The sequence below is a fragment of the Panthera leo genome, chromosome B2, assembly GCF_018350215.1.
Source record: "Panthera leo isolate Ple1 chromosome B2, P.leo_Ple1_pat1.1, whole genome shotgun sequence".
NCBI lineage: Eukaryota > Metazoa > Chordata > Mammalia > Carnivora > Felidae > Panthera > Panthera leo.
The window spans coordinates 46,810,327-46,832,202 of NC_056683.1; the positions used below are offsets into that span (position 1 = coordinate 46,810,327).

At 34.7% G+C, this 21,876-nt stretch overlaps 1 protein-coding gene across 6 annotated transcripts in view; it reads right to left on the minus strand.

Annotated features, from left to right (window-relative positions):
• Positions 1-21,869, minus strand: part of MMUT (methylmalonyl-CoA mutase) — a 35,580-nt gene extending 13,711 nt beyond the window's left edge. The window contains exons 1-10 of one of the 6 annotated variants that reach the window (XM_042939001.1): positions 21,717-21,869; positions 18,788-18,864; positions 17,552-17,976; positions 15,663-16,030; positions 11,981-12,138; positions 10,051-10,222; positions 8,574-8,822; positions 5,722-5,833; positions 4,526-4,641; positions 942-1,057 (exon numbers count right to left, since the gene is read on the minus strand). In XM_042939001.1, the coding sequence (XP_042794935.1) occupies positions 942-1,057; positions 4,526-4,641; positions 5,722-5,833; positions 8,574-8,822; positions 10,051-10,222; positions 11,981-12,138; positions 15,663-16,030; positions 17,552-17,976; positions 18,788-18,789 (1,718 nt within the window). In that variant the 5' untranslated portion in view covers positions 18,790-18,864; positions 21,717-21,869. Of the gene's footprint in view, positions 1-941; positions 1,058-4,525; positions 4,642-5,721; positions 5,834-8,573; positions 8,823-10,050; positions 10,223-11,980; positions 12,139-15,662; positions 16,031-17,551; positions 17,977-18,787; positions 18,865-20,942; positions 21,105-21,270; positions 21,687-21,712 lie in introns of those variants that run through there. The other 5 variants (XM_042939005.1, XM_042939003.1, XM_042939004.1 and 2 more) reach the window with 5 other exon arrangements.
• Between the last annotated feature and the right edge of the window lie 7 nt (positions 21,870-21,876).

Consider the following 21,876-nt stretch of genomic DNA (forward strand, 5'->3'; position numbering starts at 1 on the left):
ATAAAAAGTCTTCGGTGGCCCCGCTGTTGGGCTAGCTGGCCTACCGGCTGCACTGCGCCCTGCACCACATCGTGGCACTCGAGTTCCTGGGGTGGTGAGCCCACTACCTTTCATCCCATGAAGGAAAGGAGAGGGCTTACCCATGTCTCCTGCTCAGAGAAGTTTCATGATGCCCTTGGTGAAGAACATACATCACTTCACTTATAATTCATTACCATCTAACTGCTGAGATGACTGACCTCAGCTTTACTCTGGAGATGAGAAATGAGCACACACACCTGAACAGTTCTCACTACCTTATTTTGCCAGTAACTGAATTTGACAAAAATCGATCACTTCTGCTCTGTTTTGTTCATCTAACTGTAGAAATGTTTAGATCTATTTAGCTAGTTACTAGTAAGATGGACTTTCTCAAAATCTGACATCTGTGTGCTTGGTATTTTTTTAAGTATTAATGTTTCATTTTTTTAAATTTTATTTAGAAGGATTAAAGCCTCGTAATGTTTACATGTTTAAAAAAACATATGAATGTCGCAAGTGCACAGATATTTAAGAAAAACAAAAATTAACTTCATTTGCATTTCCAATATTTTCTTTTAGGCTCACAAGGTTTATAGAAGCAACCTTTTATTTAAGTACACTTTGAAAATCTCAACTGGTAAACTTTTTAAAAATTTTTATTTCAGAAAAAGAGAGAGAGAGAGAGAGACTGCGAGGGGGGCAGAGGCAAAGACAGAGAGAGAGAGAGAGAGAGAGAGAGAGAGAGAATCTTAAACAGGCTCCACACTCAGCACAGAGCACAAGGGGCTCAACCCCACCACCCTGAGATCATGACCTGAGCTTAAATCAAGAGTCAGATGCTTAACCAACTGATCCACCCTGGCACCCCTAAATTGGTCAACTTCTGGTATTTGGAAATCTCCGAACTTAAATATCATCACCTTGCACGAGCTGCATCCACTGCAAGAGCCAAAATATTCCCGTCTCCACTGGCAGCACATGCAGTCAATGCAGCAAGACATCGTTCAGCCAAGGTTTCATCCCTGCTGGATTTGACCTTATGGAAAAGGTCAAGAAAAGGGTCAATTTACATGAAAAAAAGAACAAAACAGAGATCAGGAGATTAGACACTGATATACGTCATATGGAAATTGTTCCATAATCTTAACCACAAAAACAAAATAAAACAAAAGGAGAAAATAATATGTATCCTAGGTCTGATATTGATTTAATTTGTTCATTTACTCATTCAGTAAACATTTAAAACAATACTGAATTCTGCATAGCCCTGATAAATCAGAAATACACAGGGCAATGATAAATAATACTGAAGCCTCTCTGAAGTAGTTAGTACATGCTACTTAGGCTTTACTAATGTAACAAGACATCAAAAACAAGTAGGTCTTTTATATGGAAGGCACACTAAAGAATAATAGTGACAAGGAAGAAAAAATAATAACAGATTACAACATAGAGAATATTTGTTATACATTGTTTTCCCTAGCTAACTAACAATATATTGGTAATAATATGTATGTATATTGTTTTTCTTCTTCTCAAAGAGAAAGAAAAAGAGAGATGATGAGAAATACTGCAGTGGAGACAGAAAGACCATGAAAAGCACAGTCAAAACCTTTTCCCCTCATATCCTAGCTCTACTCTGCTCTGCCAACAATCTGCCTAAACAAAGTTACCTAAAATCCAATTTTCTACAAGTTTGCACCACCTATAAAAGAGTCTAAATATGATACTACTCAAGAAGCTACTAAAATCATATAATATCTATAAGCAGAAATGGATCAAAAATCTTACAGTAAAGGCAAGGAAAAACCCAACTCCATTAACATTACCGAATTTCTCTCTTGCCTGAAATAAAGTTTAACATCATTTATGGTAAATGGAACGCCTCAAGCTGTAAGGGTGCAGAGTTAATAAAAGTGTAAAGTATAAGAGGGGATAAAAGGGCTTTTCCAAATATAATATATGTTGAGACTTTTGTGATGACTCAAAATAAAATGATATATCCTAAGGAGGACCTTTTAAAAAAGTGATAAAAATGTGAGAGAGGAGTTATTATCTTCTGCTTGAGGGTGAAAATGGAAATAATGCCATTAAGTGTAATAGAAAAATGGAAAATGATAGTGCTGCATGCAGTCTAACTGAACAAACTCTTAGATTCCTTTTTTTTTTTTTTTTTTTTAGAGAGAGAGCACACTGGAGTGGGGGAGAAAGGCAGAGGGAGAGAGAGAGGGAGAGAAAGAAAGAGAGAGAGAGAGACAGACAGAGATTTTCAATCTTAAGAAGCTCCACACTCAGTGTGGAGCCCGATGCAGGGTTCAATCCCACAATCCTAGGATCATGACCTGAGCTGAAATCAAGAGTCAGACGCTCAACCGACTGAGTCACCAAGGTACCCATGATTCTTAAAGAATATCTAAACAGAATAGAGAAAAAAGTCGTATCTTAAACTATCACAGAGAAAGTAAACACAGAAAAAGCATTAATGATAACTAAAGAATTTCAAGTTTCTTGTGGACCACTTTCTTGTACCATACACAAAAATAAATTCAAAATGGATAAAAGACCTAAATGTGAGACAGGAAGCCATCAAAATCCTAGAGGGACACAGGCAGCAACCTTGATCATGGCCACGGCAACTTTTATAAGACATGTCTCTGGAGGCAAGGGAAACAAAAGCAAAAATGAACTATTGGGACCTCATCAAGATAAAAACCTTCTGCACAGTGAAGGAAACAATCAACAAAACTAAAAGGCAACCTAAGGAATGGGAGAAGATATTTGCAAATGAAATATCGGATAAAGGGCTAGTATCCAAAATCTATAAAGAACTTATTAAACTCAATACCCAAAAAAAATAAGTAATTGAGTTAGGAAACGAGAAGACATGAACAGACATTTCTCCAAAGAAGACATACAAATGGCTAACAGACACACGAAAACATGCTCAGTATCACTCAACATCAGGGAAATACAAATCAAAAACCACAATGAGATACCACATCACACCTGTCAGAATAGCTAAAATTAACAACTTGTGAAACAGCAGATGATGGTGACGATGCCAAGAAAAGAGAACCCTCTTACGCTATTGGTAGGAATGCAAACTGGTGCAGCCACTCTGGAAAACAGTATGGAGGTTCCTCAAAAAGTTAAAAATAGAACTACCCTATGACCCAGCAATTGCACTACTAGGTATTTATCCAAAGGATACAAAAATGCTGATTCAAAGGGACACATGCACCTCAATGTTTATAGCAGCACTATCAACAATAGCCAAATTATGGAAAGAGCTCAAATGTCCATCGACTGATGAATGGATAAAGAAGATGTACATATTTACACACACACACACACACACACACACACACACACACACACACACACAATGGAATATTATTCAGCCATCAAACAGAATGAAATCTTGCCATTTGTGACAACATGGATGGAACTAGAGTATATGATGCTAAGCAAAATAAATTAGAGAAAGACAGATACCACATGACTTTACTCATATGTGGAATTTAAGAAATAAAACAGATGAACACAGGGGAAGGGAAGGAAAAATAAAGTAAGATAAAAACAGAGGCGGAGGCACAACATAAGAGATTCTTAACTATAGAGAACAAACTGAGGGTTGCTGGAGGGGAGGTGGGTGGGGGATGGGCTAAATGGGTGATGGGCATTAAGGAGGGCACTTGTTAGGATGAGCACTGGGTGCTGTATGTAAGTGATGAATCACTAAATTCTACTCCTGAAATGAATACTACACTATATGTTAACTAACTTGAATTTAAATACAATCTAAGAAAAAAAATTCAATTTCTTGCTTTGGAAATAACAGTAATTACAAAAGCCAGAGATTAAAAGACCACAGTAGCTTCATACAAAATAAATACATAGATTATAACTATAAGAATGTTTTATCTATTTTAGTATTTCATATATTTTGATTCAGCTGAGTGAGAAATTGGCAGTAAAGCTAAGACAATAATCTAGTTTCAATTAAAATAAATATATTTCATTTACAAATGGTATCTTACTAAAGCACTATTAAAATATATTTGAATTAAAAAAAAGAAAAAAACAGAAAGCAAATGATTCTTTCATAGTGGTATCAGGAACCATGGGCTAATGGAAACAAATCAGTGAGAAGCCCTGGGTTCATATACTCTGAACTTAATTTTTAGTTTTGAGTGAGATATATAATCATTTAAGCCTTTGTTTTAATCTGTAATTTATGTGAGGTGTTATTACAGTGAGATTTTTAATAATAACATATAAGTATTACAGAGGCAGCTGTCTTGGTTTAAAATGAATTTGAGTCTTAGCTGTTCAATTATTTATTCTGGGCAAGTTTCTCAATCTCCCTTATCTTTAGTTTCCTTAACTTTAAAATGTTGGGAAATAATACCTACCTCATGTGGTTGTTGTAAGGATTAAACAAGACAATATAAGGGTTTACACAATGCCCAGAAAGCACTCAAAAAATGATAGCTATCATTACCTTCTTGAGTTTTTCAATCTGCTTGTTACGCACTGATGTATTATCAATCGCCAGAACATCCACAGATTCTTCTTTTTCCAATTGGTACTTATTTACTCCAACAATCACTTCAGAACCTATCAATTTCCCAGAGGAAAATAATATGTAGATTCTATTCATAAATACTTCCATAATAGTAATGCTCTGATCATCACATACTTTGCTTATAAGGTTAATATTTTTAAATAGTATTCTTAAATCTTAATGAAACTTCAATATAGATCAGCAAATCACAACAAAATGGGGGTGAGAGGGGAAAGAACTGGTATATATCAGATCTCTTTAAGGGAGGATTTTTATTATTCTCTCAAACTATATACTTTCCCAGAGTTTCTGATAAATCCTCTTCTACAACTACAAAATTAAAATAATAGCAGCAAATAAAGATTTATAAGGGAGAGAATTAACATCCAATAATGTTTTCAATATATTCTTGTATTCTCTTACAGCCAATAGCTTTTAACAAAAAGTACTTTTAAAATCTGTAATAAACCAAAATTATAAAGATATTTCCTTAACATAATAAGAATATATTTTGCCTCAAACTACCAGATTATTACCATTTAAAGACATCCTGCCACCCAACTCTTCTCCTTATTTCCTTTTCAGAACTCATCACAATCTATAATTATTTTATTATGTGTTCACTTGCCCATTTTCTGTCTCTTTGTTACTAAAATGTAAACTCTAAGGGTGAAGAGATCATGTCTTTCCTGTTCACAGTTGTATCCCAGACATAATACAGTGCCCCAAATGGTAAATACTAAAAAAAAAAGTGTTCACTGACTGAATGAATAAATACTCCAATGCAGAGCACAATGACTAATAATACCATCTTCAAAACGCTGGAGATACCCACTTACACATATACATACATACACACACACACACACACACACACACACACACACACGGGCATACCTCAACACATACTCTGTACATATGCTTGCCCATATGTATACATGCATGCAAAAATACAAACAGGAAGAGATAGATGATAGATAGATAGATAGATAGATAGATAAAGAAACATCTAAGTTTCATTTTTCTATTATTTTTGTTTTATTAACTATGTATGTTATCTTTAAACAGAAATTAATATTTCTTTTTAAATACAGTACTGGATTTCACATATAAACATTTTCATTTTATCTTACCAGAATCTATTCTTGCTTGCCTTCGGGCAGCACATTCTTCAATTCGAAGTTTAGGTATTCCTTCTGCTACAGCTTTGGCCATTCCACCCATCTCTTCAATTTCATGAATAAGCTATTAAGAAAAATAGATTAATAAAACTGGAAAAGAATATAGTGATATTTTTATAAACTATACAAATTTGTTATGTTACATAATTACCAATATTACTAAGATCCTAAACTATTCTAGTGGTAAGTTTAATGTTTCATAAGAAAAGAATTAAGTTAACATCAAGAGCTTTTCTATAGTTAGGAGTGCCTGGCTGGCTCAGTCAGGGGGAGCATGCAACTCTTGATCTTGGGGTGAGTTTGAGCTCCATGTTGGGTGTAGACATAACTTAAATGAATAAAATAAATTTTTTTTTAAAAAAAAAAGGAAAAATGGGGTAACTGACTAGCTCAGTTGGTTAAGTGTCTGACCTCGGCTCAGGTCATGATCTTGCAAATCATGAGTTTGAGCCCCACCTCGGGCTCTGGGCTGACAGCTCATAGTCTGGAGCCTGCTTTCACTTCTGTGTCTCCCTCTTTCTCTGCCTCTCCTCTGCTTGTGCTGTCTCTATTTCTCTCTCTCTCAAAAATAAAATAAACATTATTTTTTTTTTTAAAGAGGAAAAAAGTTTCATAGAGTTAACAATATTGAACTGTATATTTGAAAGTTGCTAAGACAGTAGATGTTAAAAGTTCTTATCACAAGAAAAAAGAAATTGTATAACTGTGTGGTATGGAAAGTGACTAAACTTACTCTGGTAATCACTTTACAATTCATGCATATATCAAATCATCATGTTTTATATATTAAATTAATACAATGTTATATGTCTGTTATATCTCAAAAAAGATAGAAATTATATATTTAAAGTTCAAAAGACAACAGAAAAACTAAGATGTATATCTGGAAGCACAAAACCTGTCACTCAAGTCTTAGGAGAAAACTAAAGATAACGTCAATAGTCTTTATTTTTAGTTACTTAAGTTTTCATGGATACATAAATAAATACTCTTTAAGGAATGTATTTCAAAATGCAACTTCATTTTTTATTTGATCAGCACAATAATAACATAACTCTACTGCTCCTGACACCAGCATACATCTAAACCTTCAATCACAGCCTTATTTATACATGAGGTGGTGGGAAAATGAATGGTGGAATGGTATATGACACAGCAGAAAGGAACAAAGTAAAACTTGTTTTTTTCCAGAAGAATTCAAGAAATTAGAATTTATGTTGAAGCCAAAGCTAAGATAGGAAGCTAAAAAGAGGAAGACTACTTGAGAATTTAGAACTATCCCTCTCCCATTCTGTCAGGACAACCAAAGCTTACATCTGCAAAAAACAGACCAAAGTTTATCTCTGTAGAAAAGCAATGGGCTATCAAACACCAAGTACATAGAGAGGCAAGAGTAAGATATCTTGATATAAAAACCTGTATTCTGAATAATAAGATTAAAGACAAAAGGCACACAGAGAAAAGAGACAATACAGGATAGAGAAGAAAACTTCAAAAAATATAATATCCTCAGAAAAAAAGATTATATTCTATATTAATGAAACAAGTAACATAACACATAAAACAGAAAACAAAATGAGCTTTTGGAAATTAAAAATATGATATATGAATTTTAAAGTGAGTAGAAATTTAAAGTTGACGACTCCCTAAGAAAACAAAACAGAATCTCAAAGATGAGTTATAGAACAGAGAATAGAGAATAGAGAATAGAGTTATAGAAAGAGAATGACAGAAAAAATGGCAGGGACAAAACTATCAAAAAAAAATAACACAAGACAATTTTCCAGAGTTATGAGAACATGAAAAATAGGCCAGATAAAAAATGCCCACCAAAGGTCTAGTCCAATATAGGAAAAATATACACATCAATGTCCCCCAACTCAAAAATAGAGATCCTAAAACTGTTAGAAAGAAAGGTCCTGAGAGTAGAAATAGCATCAGATTTCTAAACAGAAATATTAGAAGCTAGAATAAAAAACAGATCAATGTTTACAAACTCTCAAATGAAAATAATTTCAAACAGACTATCAACCAAATACCAGAGTAGAATAAAGACATTTTCAAACATCCCAAGTTTCATATAATTCATCACCTATGTACAACTTCTGAGAGGTTCCTATGAGGTATCGTTCAAAATAACAAGGGATAAATCAACAGAGATAGACACAGCATTCAGGATACAGATTCAACATAGCAGAGGTGAAAAGAATTCCCAGGATAATGACAAAGGTTAGTCAAAGGACTGCAATGGTCAGCAGGTCTAGAGAGAAACTAGTCTAAATCAAATGACAGCACTGGAGGACTTCAGAAGGATGTATACTATTGAGATGTAATTATATTGGTAGTATTATGAGACAAAAGAAAGAAGAGGTAAGAATCAGCTAAAACACTAAACTACCATACTACAAAGCAATAGGTAATGACTAAAATTGATGGAATTAGAACTATTGTATATGTATAATTTTTAAATATGGAGATAAAAACAAACAAAAAAGATGTATTTGATTCAAAGAAGCAGGAAAAAAAGCAAGTAGAAGACAAAGGACTGCTTTTTTTATGTTACAGCCTTTTAATACTAATACTCTTTTTAACTCTTTGAATAAAATACTTTAATACAAATACAATTATATTTTTAAATTATGTCTCAGTTTTGTATACTAGAAGGTCAAACCTAAAATTTTTTTCTCTCGAACATTTTATAAATCTTGATATAAATCTATGATTTGATTTACATATCAAAATACCTACAAACCTTTATAAATCTGTAAATCTTAAAACCAAAATTTCAAAGAGGAGAAACTGACCTTCAAGGCAGCGTCATAAACATCATTCGTGAGAGATTCCATCATATAGGAACCTCCCCAAGGATCAGCCACTTTGGGAATCCCAGATTCTTCTTGAATAATGATTTGTGTATTCCTGGCAATTCGGGCACTTTTCACAGTTGGCAAACCCAAGGCTTCGTCAAAAGAATTTGTGTGCAAAGACTGAGTCCCTCCAAACACTGCCGCCATTGCTTCTACTGTAGTACGAATGATGTTATTATAAGGGTCCTAAAACATTTAGAGAAAAGCAAAAAGTCAAAACAAGGGGACAACTGATAAAGGATGCTATGATTAAGCAGTGGCTACTGTGTACTTACTTTGCCAATGCCTACATTAGGCTTCAGAATATCCAACAAATTAAGACGAATTAGTAAACAAGCCAGACTTAATAGGCACTCAATAAATGATTTATTAATAAGTGATTAATAAACAGATGAACAATGAATCCAGATAAGAAATCTGGATTCATTCTGTTCCTGATTATGATTGGGGCAAGGCATTGGACCTTTCTGAACTTTAGCTGCCTTAGCTGTAAAAATGAGGAGGTTAAGACAAAAATGATTATTAAAGTTCCTTCCAATCCTGAAATCTCTACTTCTCCATTTATAAGGACCTGAAGCAATATTTAATAGATATATTAGTTTTTATTTACTTTTAGGTGTATAAAAGAAATGTAGCTTTAAAGTTATGAATTATTTTTAATATATCAAAATAATTTTATATGTAAAGAAAATGCATGAAAAAAGATCAGTTTTTTAATAGAATGAAATTAAATTATGCAAATGAAAATAGCATTTAAATGGTATGTTTGCATGCATATTTATTTAAACTAAAATAAATATAACTAAAATAAATAATATAGATGCACAAATTTTTAATTAGGTGATTTTATGTTAAGAATTTTTAACTCTTGGGGTGCCTGGATGGCTCAGTCGGTTGAACATCCAACTCTTGATTTCGGCTCAGGTAATGATTTCACGGTTTGTGAGATTAAGCCCCACAGTGGGTTCTGTGCTGTCAGTGGGGAGCCTGCTTGGGATGCTATCTCTCCCTCTCTGTCTGACCCTTCCTCGTTTGTATGCTCTCTTTCTCTCTTTCTGAATGAATAAATATTAAAAAAATAATTTAAACTCTTAAAATTATTTAAGGCGATATTAACTAAGTTGTGGTTTTTACTTCTTCCTCATCATATTTTTTCTTTACTTTTAAAAAGGTAAAACAGCACTGCATACAAGCTAACGTTTAAATGATTTTATATTATTCACCACTAGAGGGAGCCAACTTCATTTATTATAATACATGCGTAAAAACCATCAATGTGCATTATGCTTTAGAAAAATTATAATTTTCAAATATTAACAGATAGCTTCTTAAACCTACTTCCTGACTATGCTATCTTGCTTGTAAGACAATATATGACTTTACTAAAATTCTACACTTTAAATTATACACATACCTGCTCAGTAAGTGACCATCCTGATGTCTGACAATGAGCCCTTAGAAGAAGAGATTTAGAGTTTTTAGGCTGAAACATTTTCTCTATTAAGTGAGCCCAGAGTCTTCTCCCAGCTCTCATTTTTGCTATTTCCATATAAAAGTTCATCCCAATTCCCCAGAAGAAAGACAACCTAAAATAGTAATGTTAAGTCCATTATTTGATTATACTTAACAATCTAAAATGGAAAATAAAACTAATTGTACCACACACTAAACAAAACAGCATCCACATTTTAATTTCAAACAACTTAATCTGAATTAAAATCAAAGCATAAGCATATATACATAAGTAACTTTAAACCTAACAGATAAAAGTACAGTTTTAGGCACACAGAAGAAATAGCTCTGGTTATCTGCTTCAGGTAGAAATTATTCACTTCACAGTTGGTCTTCTACAGAAAAGAAGTTCCTCTTGTGTCTTTAAATATAGAATGAATCACTATCCAAAAATAAATACTTCAAGAATAACCAATATGTAAGTCAGGGGTAACCCATGAAGGGAATAAAACCACAAACTTGTGGTTTTGGATAGCAAGAAAGTTTTCCTGTTGTTTTGTTTTGTTTTGTTTTGAAAGAATTATAGTATATTTGGTCTAGGAATGTATTTCTCCAATTGCCCCCAAACCCACTACTCCTTTTTATCTTATATTCTGTCACTGATTTACACATTTAGTTTACTTGCCCATGCCGAAAGGCAGAAAGGCTGTGTTTCTTCAAATAAAACAAGGTGAGCCTTAATTAAGCTAAAAACTAGTAAAATTTTTTGATATGCCCTTGGAAGAAATTGTTAACATTGCAGTCCTCAAATATTTGTCTCAGGATACTTTTTCACTCTTAAAAATACTAAAGATCCCAAAGAATTTTTATTTGGATAATATCTATCAATATTGTATATATTAATTCATTTAGAAACAGTAAACATACATGTTAACAAAAGTAACATTTTTATGAAAAGCAATTACTTTGCTAAAATAAAAAAAATTGTAATAAAAAAGTCACTATTTTACATTTTTGCAAATCTAATGTGTGGCTTAAGGGAAGACAGTTGGAATAAGTATCTGCTTTCTACATTCAATCTATTGCAACATCACATATCATGTAGCTTCTGCAAAATAATGTACACTCTTGAAATAATGAAAGTGGTAAAGGCACATAAAGTTTAATACAATCATGAAAACAATTTGACCTGAAAGATCCCAGGAAGGGTTAGTTACCCTGAGGGGTCCTTAGACCACACTTTGAGAACTGCTGTCATAATATGTATGCAACAACCTCTGATATAGAGTCTATGAACTCGCTGAGGGCAAAAGTCATGTTTTTACAAATTTTATTCCCAGCACGTAAGTAAGTTTGTGCTTGGCCCAGAGCAAAACTTAGCAATTACTCATATGTCCAATTTTTAATCACCAAATTTAAACAATTCTTAAACTTCAATCAAGTATATTTTTTATATAAATTTATTAATAAGCTGTTTTAAAACAGAAATGTTTAATAGCACTGTGAATTCCAAAACACTTAAATTACAAGTGCAACAGAAAAAATGTAATAGATGACTTCTTTTTAAAATGGAAAAATAAAGAATAAAAGTCAATATCATTTATATGTTTACAGTTTAATTGTCAAAATACGCCAGTTAACTGTGTTCTGTGAACAACTGAAAAACAAGATTCCTCTCATTTACCAAGAAGTAGAGTAAAATTTAATTCTAATTTTTAATTGTAAACAGTATTGGCTTATTCTCTTATTATTACTCCAATAAAACATAAGAGAATCTAGTATGACATTTATATACACAAATTCATTTTATCAATATATTTACTATATACTCATAAATTGGTCCTAAAAATTTTTCCTAACACTGAAACAATCTCTGAGGTCAATTTACTCACCTTGGTGCAAATTCATCAATTGTCAGACCAGCTTGGAGTCCAGTTCTACAGTATTCCAACCCATCTGCTATAGTATAGGCCAGTTCCAGAATGGCATCAGCCCCTGCTTCCTGCATATGGTATCCACTAATTGAAATTGAATTAAATTTTGGCATGTGCTACATAAAATAATAGAAAATATAACAGTGAATAAAAAATTTTAAAGGTTCTCTATTAAACTCATTTTCTAAAAGACTATTATTTTCTAAATGATGTTCAACTCAGATACACTAAGTAGTCTTTACCATTAACTGAAAATATTTAATGCTTACTTTGTTATATTTAATTCACTCCTCAATTTGAGTGGTGATTCAATGAACCATTGTAAAATTTGCACCTGTTTTATTTTTCTGGTGAAAAAGAATTTGCACTAACCATTCTTTAGAGTCAAAGTTTAAACTCTGAAATTAATTAGCTAAAAGTAGGAATGAACCTTTAGTCCGAAAACTGAATAAACATCTTTAATTCCAAACCAAGGACTGTGACCTCTTAAGAGATCCTAAGATCTCATAACTTTGGGCTAATCTTCTAAGGATAAATACATTTAAGTTTTACTAGTTATCAATTTTCTTGTTTGAAGTTCTTTTTGAAGTCACTGAAAATGACTACATACTGAAATAAAACAGGATTAAGATACATGGATTAGAAATCAAAGACTTCAATTGGATTTACTGTGATATTTAATGCTAAGCATATCCCAGACAGGTTCTTTCTTGCCAAATCACTAAAAAGATGGCATTTCTACCATTCCCGTAAAATTTATTAGAGAGGGTACATAGCACAAATATTCTGCCAAGCCCCAAAATTATCCTCCTTCCCAAGAATTGGCCAAATAAAATAATAAAAGCTAAATCACAGAAACTGAGTATGGTAGTTAAGAACATGGGTTCTAGAGTCAAAGTACTCAAAGTCTAGTTGATGGCTAGTGTCAGTTAACTAGTCATAAGGCTACAGGCAAGATTCTCAACCTAGTTATTCCCTGGTTTCTTAAAATATAAAATAGAGGTACTTCCTCATGGAGTTGCTGTAGGATTAAATGAAATGACTCACCTAAACCACTTAGTATTATTCCAGTACGGAGGAAGCATTCAAAAAATGTTACTTGCTGTTGCTAATGTATGCTATGGACTATCTGTAATTTACATTTTTTAATACTTATAATTAACCAAAAGGTCTTGAAAAATGTTCCATTGCAAAAACAGTAAGGGAACTGAATTACATGAAATTGAGAGACAATTTGAGTGCATTTAGAGCTTATAAATAAGAAGCAACGACAGAAGCAGGTGCCTCTCTACAAAGAGATTTTAGTAGCAGAATTTCTTTAAAAATAATAGAAATATTGGAATATTAGAATATTATTCAGCCTTAAAAAGGAGGTTAATTCTGATACATGGTACAACATGGATGAGTCTTGAAGACATTATGCTAAGTGAAGTAAGCCAGTCACAAAAAGACAAATACTTTATCATTCCACTTATATGAGGTACCTAGAGTAGTCAAATTCACAGAGATAGAAAGTGGAACGACAGTTTCCAGGAGCTGGAGGGAGAGGAGGATGGGGAGTTATTATTTAACAGGCACAGAGTTTCAGGTTTGCGAGACGAAAAGAGTTTTGGAAATGGATGGTGGTGATGGTTGCACAACAGTGTGAATATACTTAATGCCACTGAACTGTACACTTCAAAAGAGTGAAGATGGTAAATTTTACATTGTGTATTTTTCTACAATTAAAATTTTTTAAAAATAGAAAAGTTTACAGTTTACAAAGTACTTCAATGTAACATTATTTGATCAGTATGTGAAACCAGAACTTTTACACTTACGTGAAGGATTATATAAAACAATTTTGAACTTGCAGATGACATTAGGACCTTCCAAAAGGGGAAATGCCCAAGTACATAATAGCACAAACTAAGCAACCTGCTACCAACTATTCAATTCTCCCCTCTCTTCCCGTAATACCTGAACCGTAAATGCAGAGTGCCGATGTGCAAGAACTGTACTTCCAATCTCCTCTCACTACTGTGTGTGTCCATTGAGATAGTGGAACTTTCATTTGTTCCTTCTGGAAATTCACCTTAAATCAGAGGAGCTGCCCCCCTCCCCATGCCAAACACATCCAGCCCACCTACTTCCTCAACCGTAAGGTAGCACAAGGTAAAAGGAACCCTAATGACTGCGGAGCAACCCTACAACCAAGCTCTTGATAACCTACTTTCCAACTTCTTTCATATGAAAGAGAATCGACTCCTGTTTAGTTAAAGCTACTGCTATCTTTGTACGTGTGTTTGTCATATAAGTCAGTCAGAGAAAGACAGATATCATATGTTTTCACTCATATGTAGAACTTGAGAAACAACAGACCATAGAGGAAGGGAAGGGGAAACGATAGTTTCAAACAGAGAGGGAGGTGAACCCATAAGAGACTCTTAAATACAGAGAACAAACTGAGGGTTGATGGGGGGAGGAGGGGAGGGGAAAATGGGATGGACATTGAGGATGCCATTTGTTGGGATGAGCACTGGGTGTTATATGTAAGCGATGAATCATGGGAATCTACCCCCGAAACCAAGAGCACACTGTATACACTGTTTGTTAGCTAACTTGACAATAAATTATATTAAATAAATAATAAATACATAAAAAACACACACACAAAACCATTCTTCTAACTTTTCTGTAAGGTTCAAAGTATTCAAAATAAAAAGTTTTGGGAAAACTGAAAAAATAAAAATAAAAAATAAATGTAATCCTGCACATATGGTCTTGAAATTGAAAAGGGCGATAAAAATATACAATTCTATACAATATAGTTCAAAGGGACAAATGAGATCTATGAAAAGACATAAAACTGCAAAGTGTAAAAGCTGAATATCAAATGAGAAGAGTAGGCAATGCTTGCAAGAGTTCTGAGGTAATAGCAATTACAAGAAATAAAAGAGATTTTTTAAAAAAAGGTTTCATGGTAGAGGAGAGACTGGCCTTTTGCCATGAAATAATAGTCTAACTTTAAGGTAGGTAAAGAAACGGAGAGCATTGTCAGCAAGAAGCAGAGTATAAATGATGAGGGAAAATACATATTAGTTACTCGGAGGAAAATGAAGTTTTATGTTTCCCAGTGGAGGGATTGTTGCTAAGATAGGAACACTGTAAGAACCTTCTTTTTCCACCACTCTGATTGGGGAAGATAAACCTAATACAGGAGTGAAATATCAGGGACCACATTGTGGATGCAGATATAAATGACATCTTCTAATCTAGTTTCTAATAGAAATACAGCTGATATTTTGATCTCCAACTGTCAGACACAAGTGTGCACTTCAAAACTGAATCTGAACTCTGGTAAGAAACAAAGTATAAATTATGAGCCCTCCCTGATTCTAACAACTATCAGAGGATACAAATTTAAAAATAAGTAAAATACAGTAAATGTCTAATGCCAAGATTCCTATAGGTAACAACACACTATGAGTACATTGAAAGCAAAAAAGACGAACTAGCAACACACATAAACATAAAACCCACACTCTGACTTTATACTATTATTCAGACTCACTTATCAAATTCAAATTAGGTTATGATATTTTATAAAAATTCCTGCATCTAAAGAAGGAAAGCAAAACCCACAAGAAGCAGAAAATACCTTTGCTGTATATTGGAAGATGTCAGCAATAATTTTCATGGATGGTTCTGGAGGAAAAATATAAGTATTTCTGACCATAAACTCCTTTAGTATATCATTTTGGATTGTACCAGTGAGTTTCTCTTTAGGTACACCTTGTTCTTCTCCAGTTACTATAAAAGTCGCAAGAACTGGAATAACTGCTCCATTCATGGTCATGGAAACTGACATTTTTTCTAAAGGAATTCCATCAAAAAGAATTTTGGTATCTTCCACAGTGTCAATAGCAACACCAGCCATTCCAACATCACCACGAACTCGAGGATTATCTGAATCATATCCACGATGTGTCGCCAGATCAAAGGCAACTGATAATCCCTGCTGACCAGCTAAACACACAAAGGAAAAACAATGTAGAATTAAAGAGTCTGGCATCAAAGTAAACTGATTTATGTTAACACTACTAATGGTGTCGATTCAGCTCATCATAGGATACTTTTATAACAAACATTATTTTTATGCTTATACATGTCAAAACAAATTTAAATAAAGACACTTCATCTCCTAAACTGTTTTCCCATATGGCAAAATGTACAAACTGGGTTCCAGAACAAAAAGAACAAAACATCTCACTATCTTATGTCTATTTGAGGATTTTTCTAACCTTGTTTTTTTTAATAACTTCAACTTTGTATATCTTAATCCCCTTTACCTATTTTGCCCTTAACAATTTTAGGTAAAAAAATATTTTTTTAAGTTTATTTATTTGTTTTTAGAGAGAGAGCACATGTGCACATGAGCAGAGTAAGGGCAGAGAGAGAGAGAATCCCAAACAGACTCTGAGCTGTGACCACAGAGCCAGATTCAGGGCTCAACCTCAACAATCTGAGATCATGACTTGAGCCGAAATCAGAGTTGGACGCTTAACCAACTGAGTCACCCAGGCGCCCCTCAGTAAAAATACTTTCTAAGATTCATGAAAAGATCTGGCTGTTCACAAATAGTTAACATAACTTGGTATTTGTATGCTCACTTATTTTTATTCTTGTGTTTAATATGGTCATAACAAGATGTCTTGGCTATTCAAATATTCTGGAAAACAGAATTATAAACACCATGCAAAAAAATAAAAATAGTTTACACTAAATATGAGATCCTCCATCTGCAATATAAATGTACAGATCCTCAAATTTAGCAAACAATATAATTTTAATATAGATCAGAAAGAAATAGTAGTTAATATGATTTTTAGAGACCTAAGTGCCAGATTGCACTAAATATATTTGTACATTATCATTTATTACTTTCTTTAAACCACTTAAACCATGTCCTCTTTAATTCCTATCCTAACAACGTTAAGTAAAAACTCAAAGAGGGATGCCTGGGTGGTTCAGTTCATTGGGCATTTGACTGCTGATTTGGGCTCAGGTCACATTCTCATGGTTTGTGAGTTCAAGCCCCACATTGGGCTCTGCACTAGCAGTGAGCGTGAAGCCTGCTTGGGATTCTCTCTTCCCCTTTCTCTGCCCCTCCCTTGCTCACACACATTCTCTATTTCTAAAAAAATAAAAATAAATTTAAAATAAAAAGAAATAAACTTTAATTTTAAAAAAGCTTCTCAAAGAAAAAGCCAATGTCTCTCATGTCATATGAGTTTAACTAATTCCTTTTTATGTAACATGTATGTAACTGCTATTGGCATTCAAGAATTTAGCACCCTATTCTGGATCACTCATTTTTTTGACCACGGAAGTTGAAAAACATTCATATTTCTCAGAGTATAGTCTTAACCACAAAATTATAAAGTGACTATCATTTTTACAGAGATCAACCAGTCTCCCTTCAAAAGAAGCCAGGAACAGGAAATGTATGGTTGATTATAAATATAATGTTTTGCATAAAAATCTCACCCTTAATATTGTCTTTATAGAACTTATTGCTTTCTTCCACAGTACTAAAACCAGCATACTGGCGGATGGTCCAGGGCCTAAAGGTGTACATGGTGGGATACGGTCCACGTGTGAATGGCTTCACTCCTGGAAGTTCTTCAGGTAAGTCATTGGTATCCCTGCTAGAATATAAGGGTTTTATGGAGATCCCCTCTGGAGTATGCCATATCAGGTCTTCTGGGTTTTTGCCTTTCAACTGCTTTTTGGCCAGGGCAGCCCATTCTGGATGAAGGGGTTGTTGCTGGTGCAGAAGTCTCCGCCATATAAGCCTGGATCCTGATGACTCTTTGAGCTGCTTCAGGTGATGAGGTGAAAGCAAAAGAAGCCAAGTCTTAGCCCTCAACATGATGGAGCATGGAAAACACCTAAAAGGAACACGAACTGGCCTAGAAAAAGAAGTACAGTATATATGTGTTTACAAAAGCCAAATGGGAACTATTGGTGAGAAGGGAAAAAAAGGCATTTTAGTATGATTTCATCTCTTCTTTCCTGCTTCCTATACCTGATAATTCGTAACGTTGGATCCTTTTCTCCACAATTACTATCATTGTTCTAGTCTTCTAACTCAATACTTTGTTAGCTGGTTTTACTGGCCAGTCTTAGGGTCTCTAATCCATTCTACACACTGACACCAATGCAAATATGGTCATGTCACACTTCACTTGGGATTTTTCAAAGGTTCTGCATTATTTAGAGGATAACATACAGCCTCCTGATTTCTTCATTGAAAACATTTTTCACATCTACTTTATGACACTCATTGTGTTGGGTGCTGGAGATAATAGTGGAGAACAAGAGAAATAGGCATTCAAGGTCTCTATGCCCTGATCACTGCTTACTTCTCAGACTCATCACTGTTCCAGAAATACTGGATAACCTATAGCTCCCTGCTTGTATCAAAGTTCCGTGATTTGCTCTTGCTCTTCCATCTACCTAGAATGTTCTTCTTTGGCTAATCTGGCTAAGGCATCATCTCCAATACGCAGGGCTTTCTACATGCCAGGCACTGCTACAAGGGCTTTACACAGAGTAGCAATTTTCATCCTCACAACACCACCAAGATAGGTACTAATGTTATCCCCATTTTACAGATGAGAAAACTGAGACACAGAAGAGCCAGCATTTAAACCTAGGCAGCACTAGGTTTCAAAGTCCTAGCATTTAAATAATATATTCAAAGGTTTTCCCTGAACTCACATGCTGGACTAAATGACCTCTTCAGTATTCCATACCACAGCACTGTTTCTCTCTTTAGACATCTGTCATCTCCCACACTACAACATATTAAAATACTGTTTTTAACTTTTATATAAAATATATTAAGGTGTATAAAATTATACACATATATACATATTTCTCTGCTAATTTATTAACTGACCCAACATTAGAGCTGTATATTCCTAATAACTAGCACAGTCTTACACTAAGTGACTAAGTCTGATTTCACCATTTTACACATAGAAATTAAGATCCAGAGAAATAAATGAGTAAAGAAATTGGATCAAAATTCCACTGTTCATCTGAATTATGTAAATACTTGCTAGAGTCATACAGCTTCAACATATAGAGCCTAGTATTTTAAAAGGTTTGGGGATGCAAATGTTATTAATATATTCATCATGCTCTATAATGTATAAAGTAACAAGTAAAGTGAACTTAAAACTCTATTTTCTATACCATCTCTTACCTATCAATTTAATGAACCTTAAAGGAAAATAAGAATACTCAACATTTGTTAGAGGGTTGTGAAACAAAAGAGAAACCACTGGTGGGAATATAAACTGCTTTAATTACTTTGGAAAGCAAATTGGCAATATGCACAAAAAGTGTCAGGACTGATTATGCCATTCCACTGAGGAACAACACTCCTAGGAAAGTTACCATATAAAAATGCATGTTTCCTATAGTTTTATTTGTAATAAAGAAAATTTAGAAACATCTTCAATGTCTAACAATGTAGGAATAAGTGAATAATAGTATATACAAGTGATAGAATTTTACATAGCTATTAAAATATATTTAGAAAAACGGGGCGCCTGGGTGGCGCAGTCGGTTAAGCGTCCGACTTCAGCCAGGTCACGATCTTGCGGTCCGTGAGTTCGAGCCCCGCGTCAGGCTCTGGGCTGATGGCTCGGAGCCTGGAGCCTGTTTCCGATTCTGTGTCTCCCTCTCTCTCTGCCCCTCCCCCGTTCATGCTCTGTCTCTCTCTGTCCCAAAAATAAATAAAAAACGTTGAAGAAAAAAAAAAAAATGGACAAAACCAATTTTTAATGTCAGAAGTCAGAAGAGTGGTTACTCATGGCAGCTAGTGCAGAAAGCGAACAAAAGAGGTGCTTTGGGGTGATGGTCTTGCTCTGAATGCTGATTATATAGATGTATTCGGTTTGTGGAAATTCATCAAATTGTACAATTATATGCACTTATATATACGTAATATACTATTATACATAAGTCAAATTTAAAATATGTTATGCAGTTTCTTTAAAAAGGAGACAGGCTCAAAAAGTATTAAGTGAGGGGTGCCTGGGTGGCTCAGTTGGTTAAGCGTCTGACTTGGCTCAGGTCATGATCTCACGGTTCATGAGTTCGAGCCCTGCATGGGGTTCTGTGCTGACAGCTCAGAGTCTGGATGGAGCCTGCTTTGGATTCTGCGTCTCCCTCTCTCTCTGCTCCTCCCCCACTCACGTTCTGTCTCTCAAAAATAAATAAAAGTTAAAAAAAATCTTTTAAAAAAAAGTATTAAGTGAAAGAATCAGGATAAAACATTGTAAATGCAGTATGTTCAACTGGGTACAAAGTACACAGAACAAAATGTAAAAAGAAATACAACAAAACGATTCCCTTTATTCTTTTAAAGCTACTATGATTTTTACTCTATTATATCCATGGGGTCCTTGTCATCCATCTTCTTGCAAGCATAATGCAAGCATAAACTACATGTACTAGCTTAAAAATAGGTGAGAGAAATAATTTATAACTGAAACATTACAGCAATGACATAAAAGGTAATTTGAAAACTGCCTGATATGAGATTGTAGACAAAATATATCACGCTCATTTGCCTAAAATACTGGTTCTCCAAACCTGGACAAATGATAGGAAAGAGCCCTCTATTTAGTGACTTCCAGAAAATCACATGGCAAATTCCAGAAAATCAAAGGCTGGAAACAGACATCACAACTACTACTGATGGCAACAGGACTTCTGACCTTTTCTCGCCATAAAGAGGCTTCAAGGATCCAAAGAAAAAACATGTAAAACAAATATAAGTTACTGATGATTACAATATGTTAAAGAGTAATGATGAAGCCCATCCCTACTGACCCTCCCAAAATATGGGTAAAATACCTACCGTTCTGAATCAAATAACTCTCAAGTTCTGTTAATATGTGGTTCCACATTAATACTTTAGGAAAGGCTAACCACCTTCAATCAATGTTCAACCAATTTGGGTTGGAGATGACAAGACACAGCATGCAAATTGTATTTAATATTAGCATAAGTATATCATTAAATATTAGAAAATGATGGGAGAAAATCATCAAGTGATTTAAAACTTTACACACGCTATCCAAGGTTTCCAGCGTCTCAAAGATTGCTCTTTCAAGATAAAACAGAACAAGTTAGTAAACTATAATTTTATGCTAATTTAGACCTCTCTTTCCTATTTCTCCTCTTACCCTTAACTCCACAAGTATACACAAAGTCACTTTCAGTCCTCCACCTTTTACAAACAACCTCACAGTAACAAGAGCTGCAGCCTAGAAGAGAGACAGCTGTGGCGCCCGCGCACCCCTCTGCAATCTTGCAAGCGCCCTCTGCCTAGCGGCATCTCGGGGTTTTGGGGTACCCGGGGGAAGATGGCGACATGGCCCCCGAGGCGAACTAACACCTTCTTTCCGGAAGTACCTCCGAATTCCCACTGATCACGCTGAAGAGAAGTCGGTCGAGACTTTAAACCCAAGAAGATAGGGGAGAGCGGGATGCCGTCACAGTGGGAAGGTAAATAAGGAAGTCGGGAGGAGAAAAAGGACAGGCTCAGAGGACAAGGATAAATGGGGAGAGAGGAGTCAGAAGAATGGAGGGCAGTGAAAGGTGACATCCCTAAATACACAGTCTTACTCACGGCCTGCCTGTCTCAGACCTTGGCTGTGAGAGACGGCGGCTGGGCTTCGGACCACCCAGCCCTAGAAGTCAAAGATCCACACAGCTGAGCCCCTCACGGAGCTTGCGCAAAAGTCAGCTGGAGGAGTCAGGGGGTGTAGGCGGACACCGCCCACCCTGCA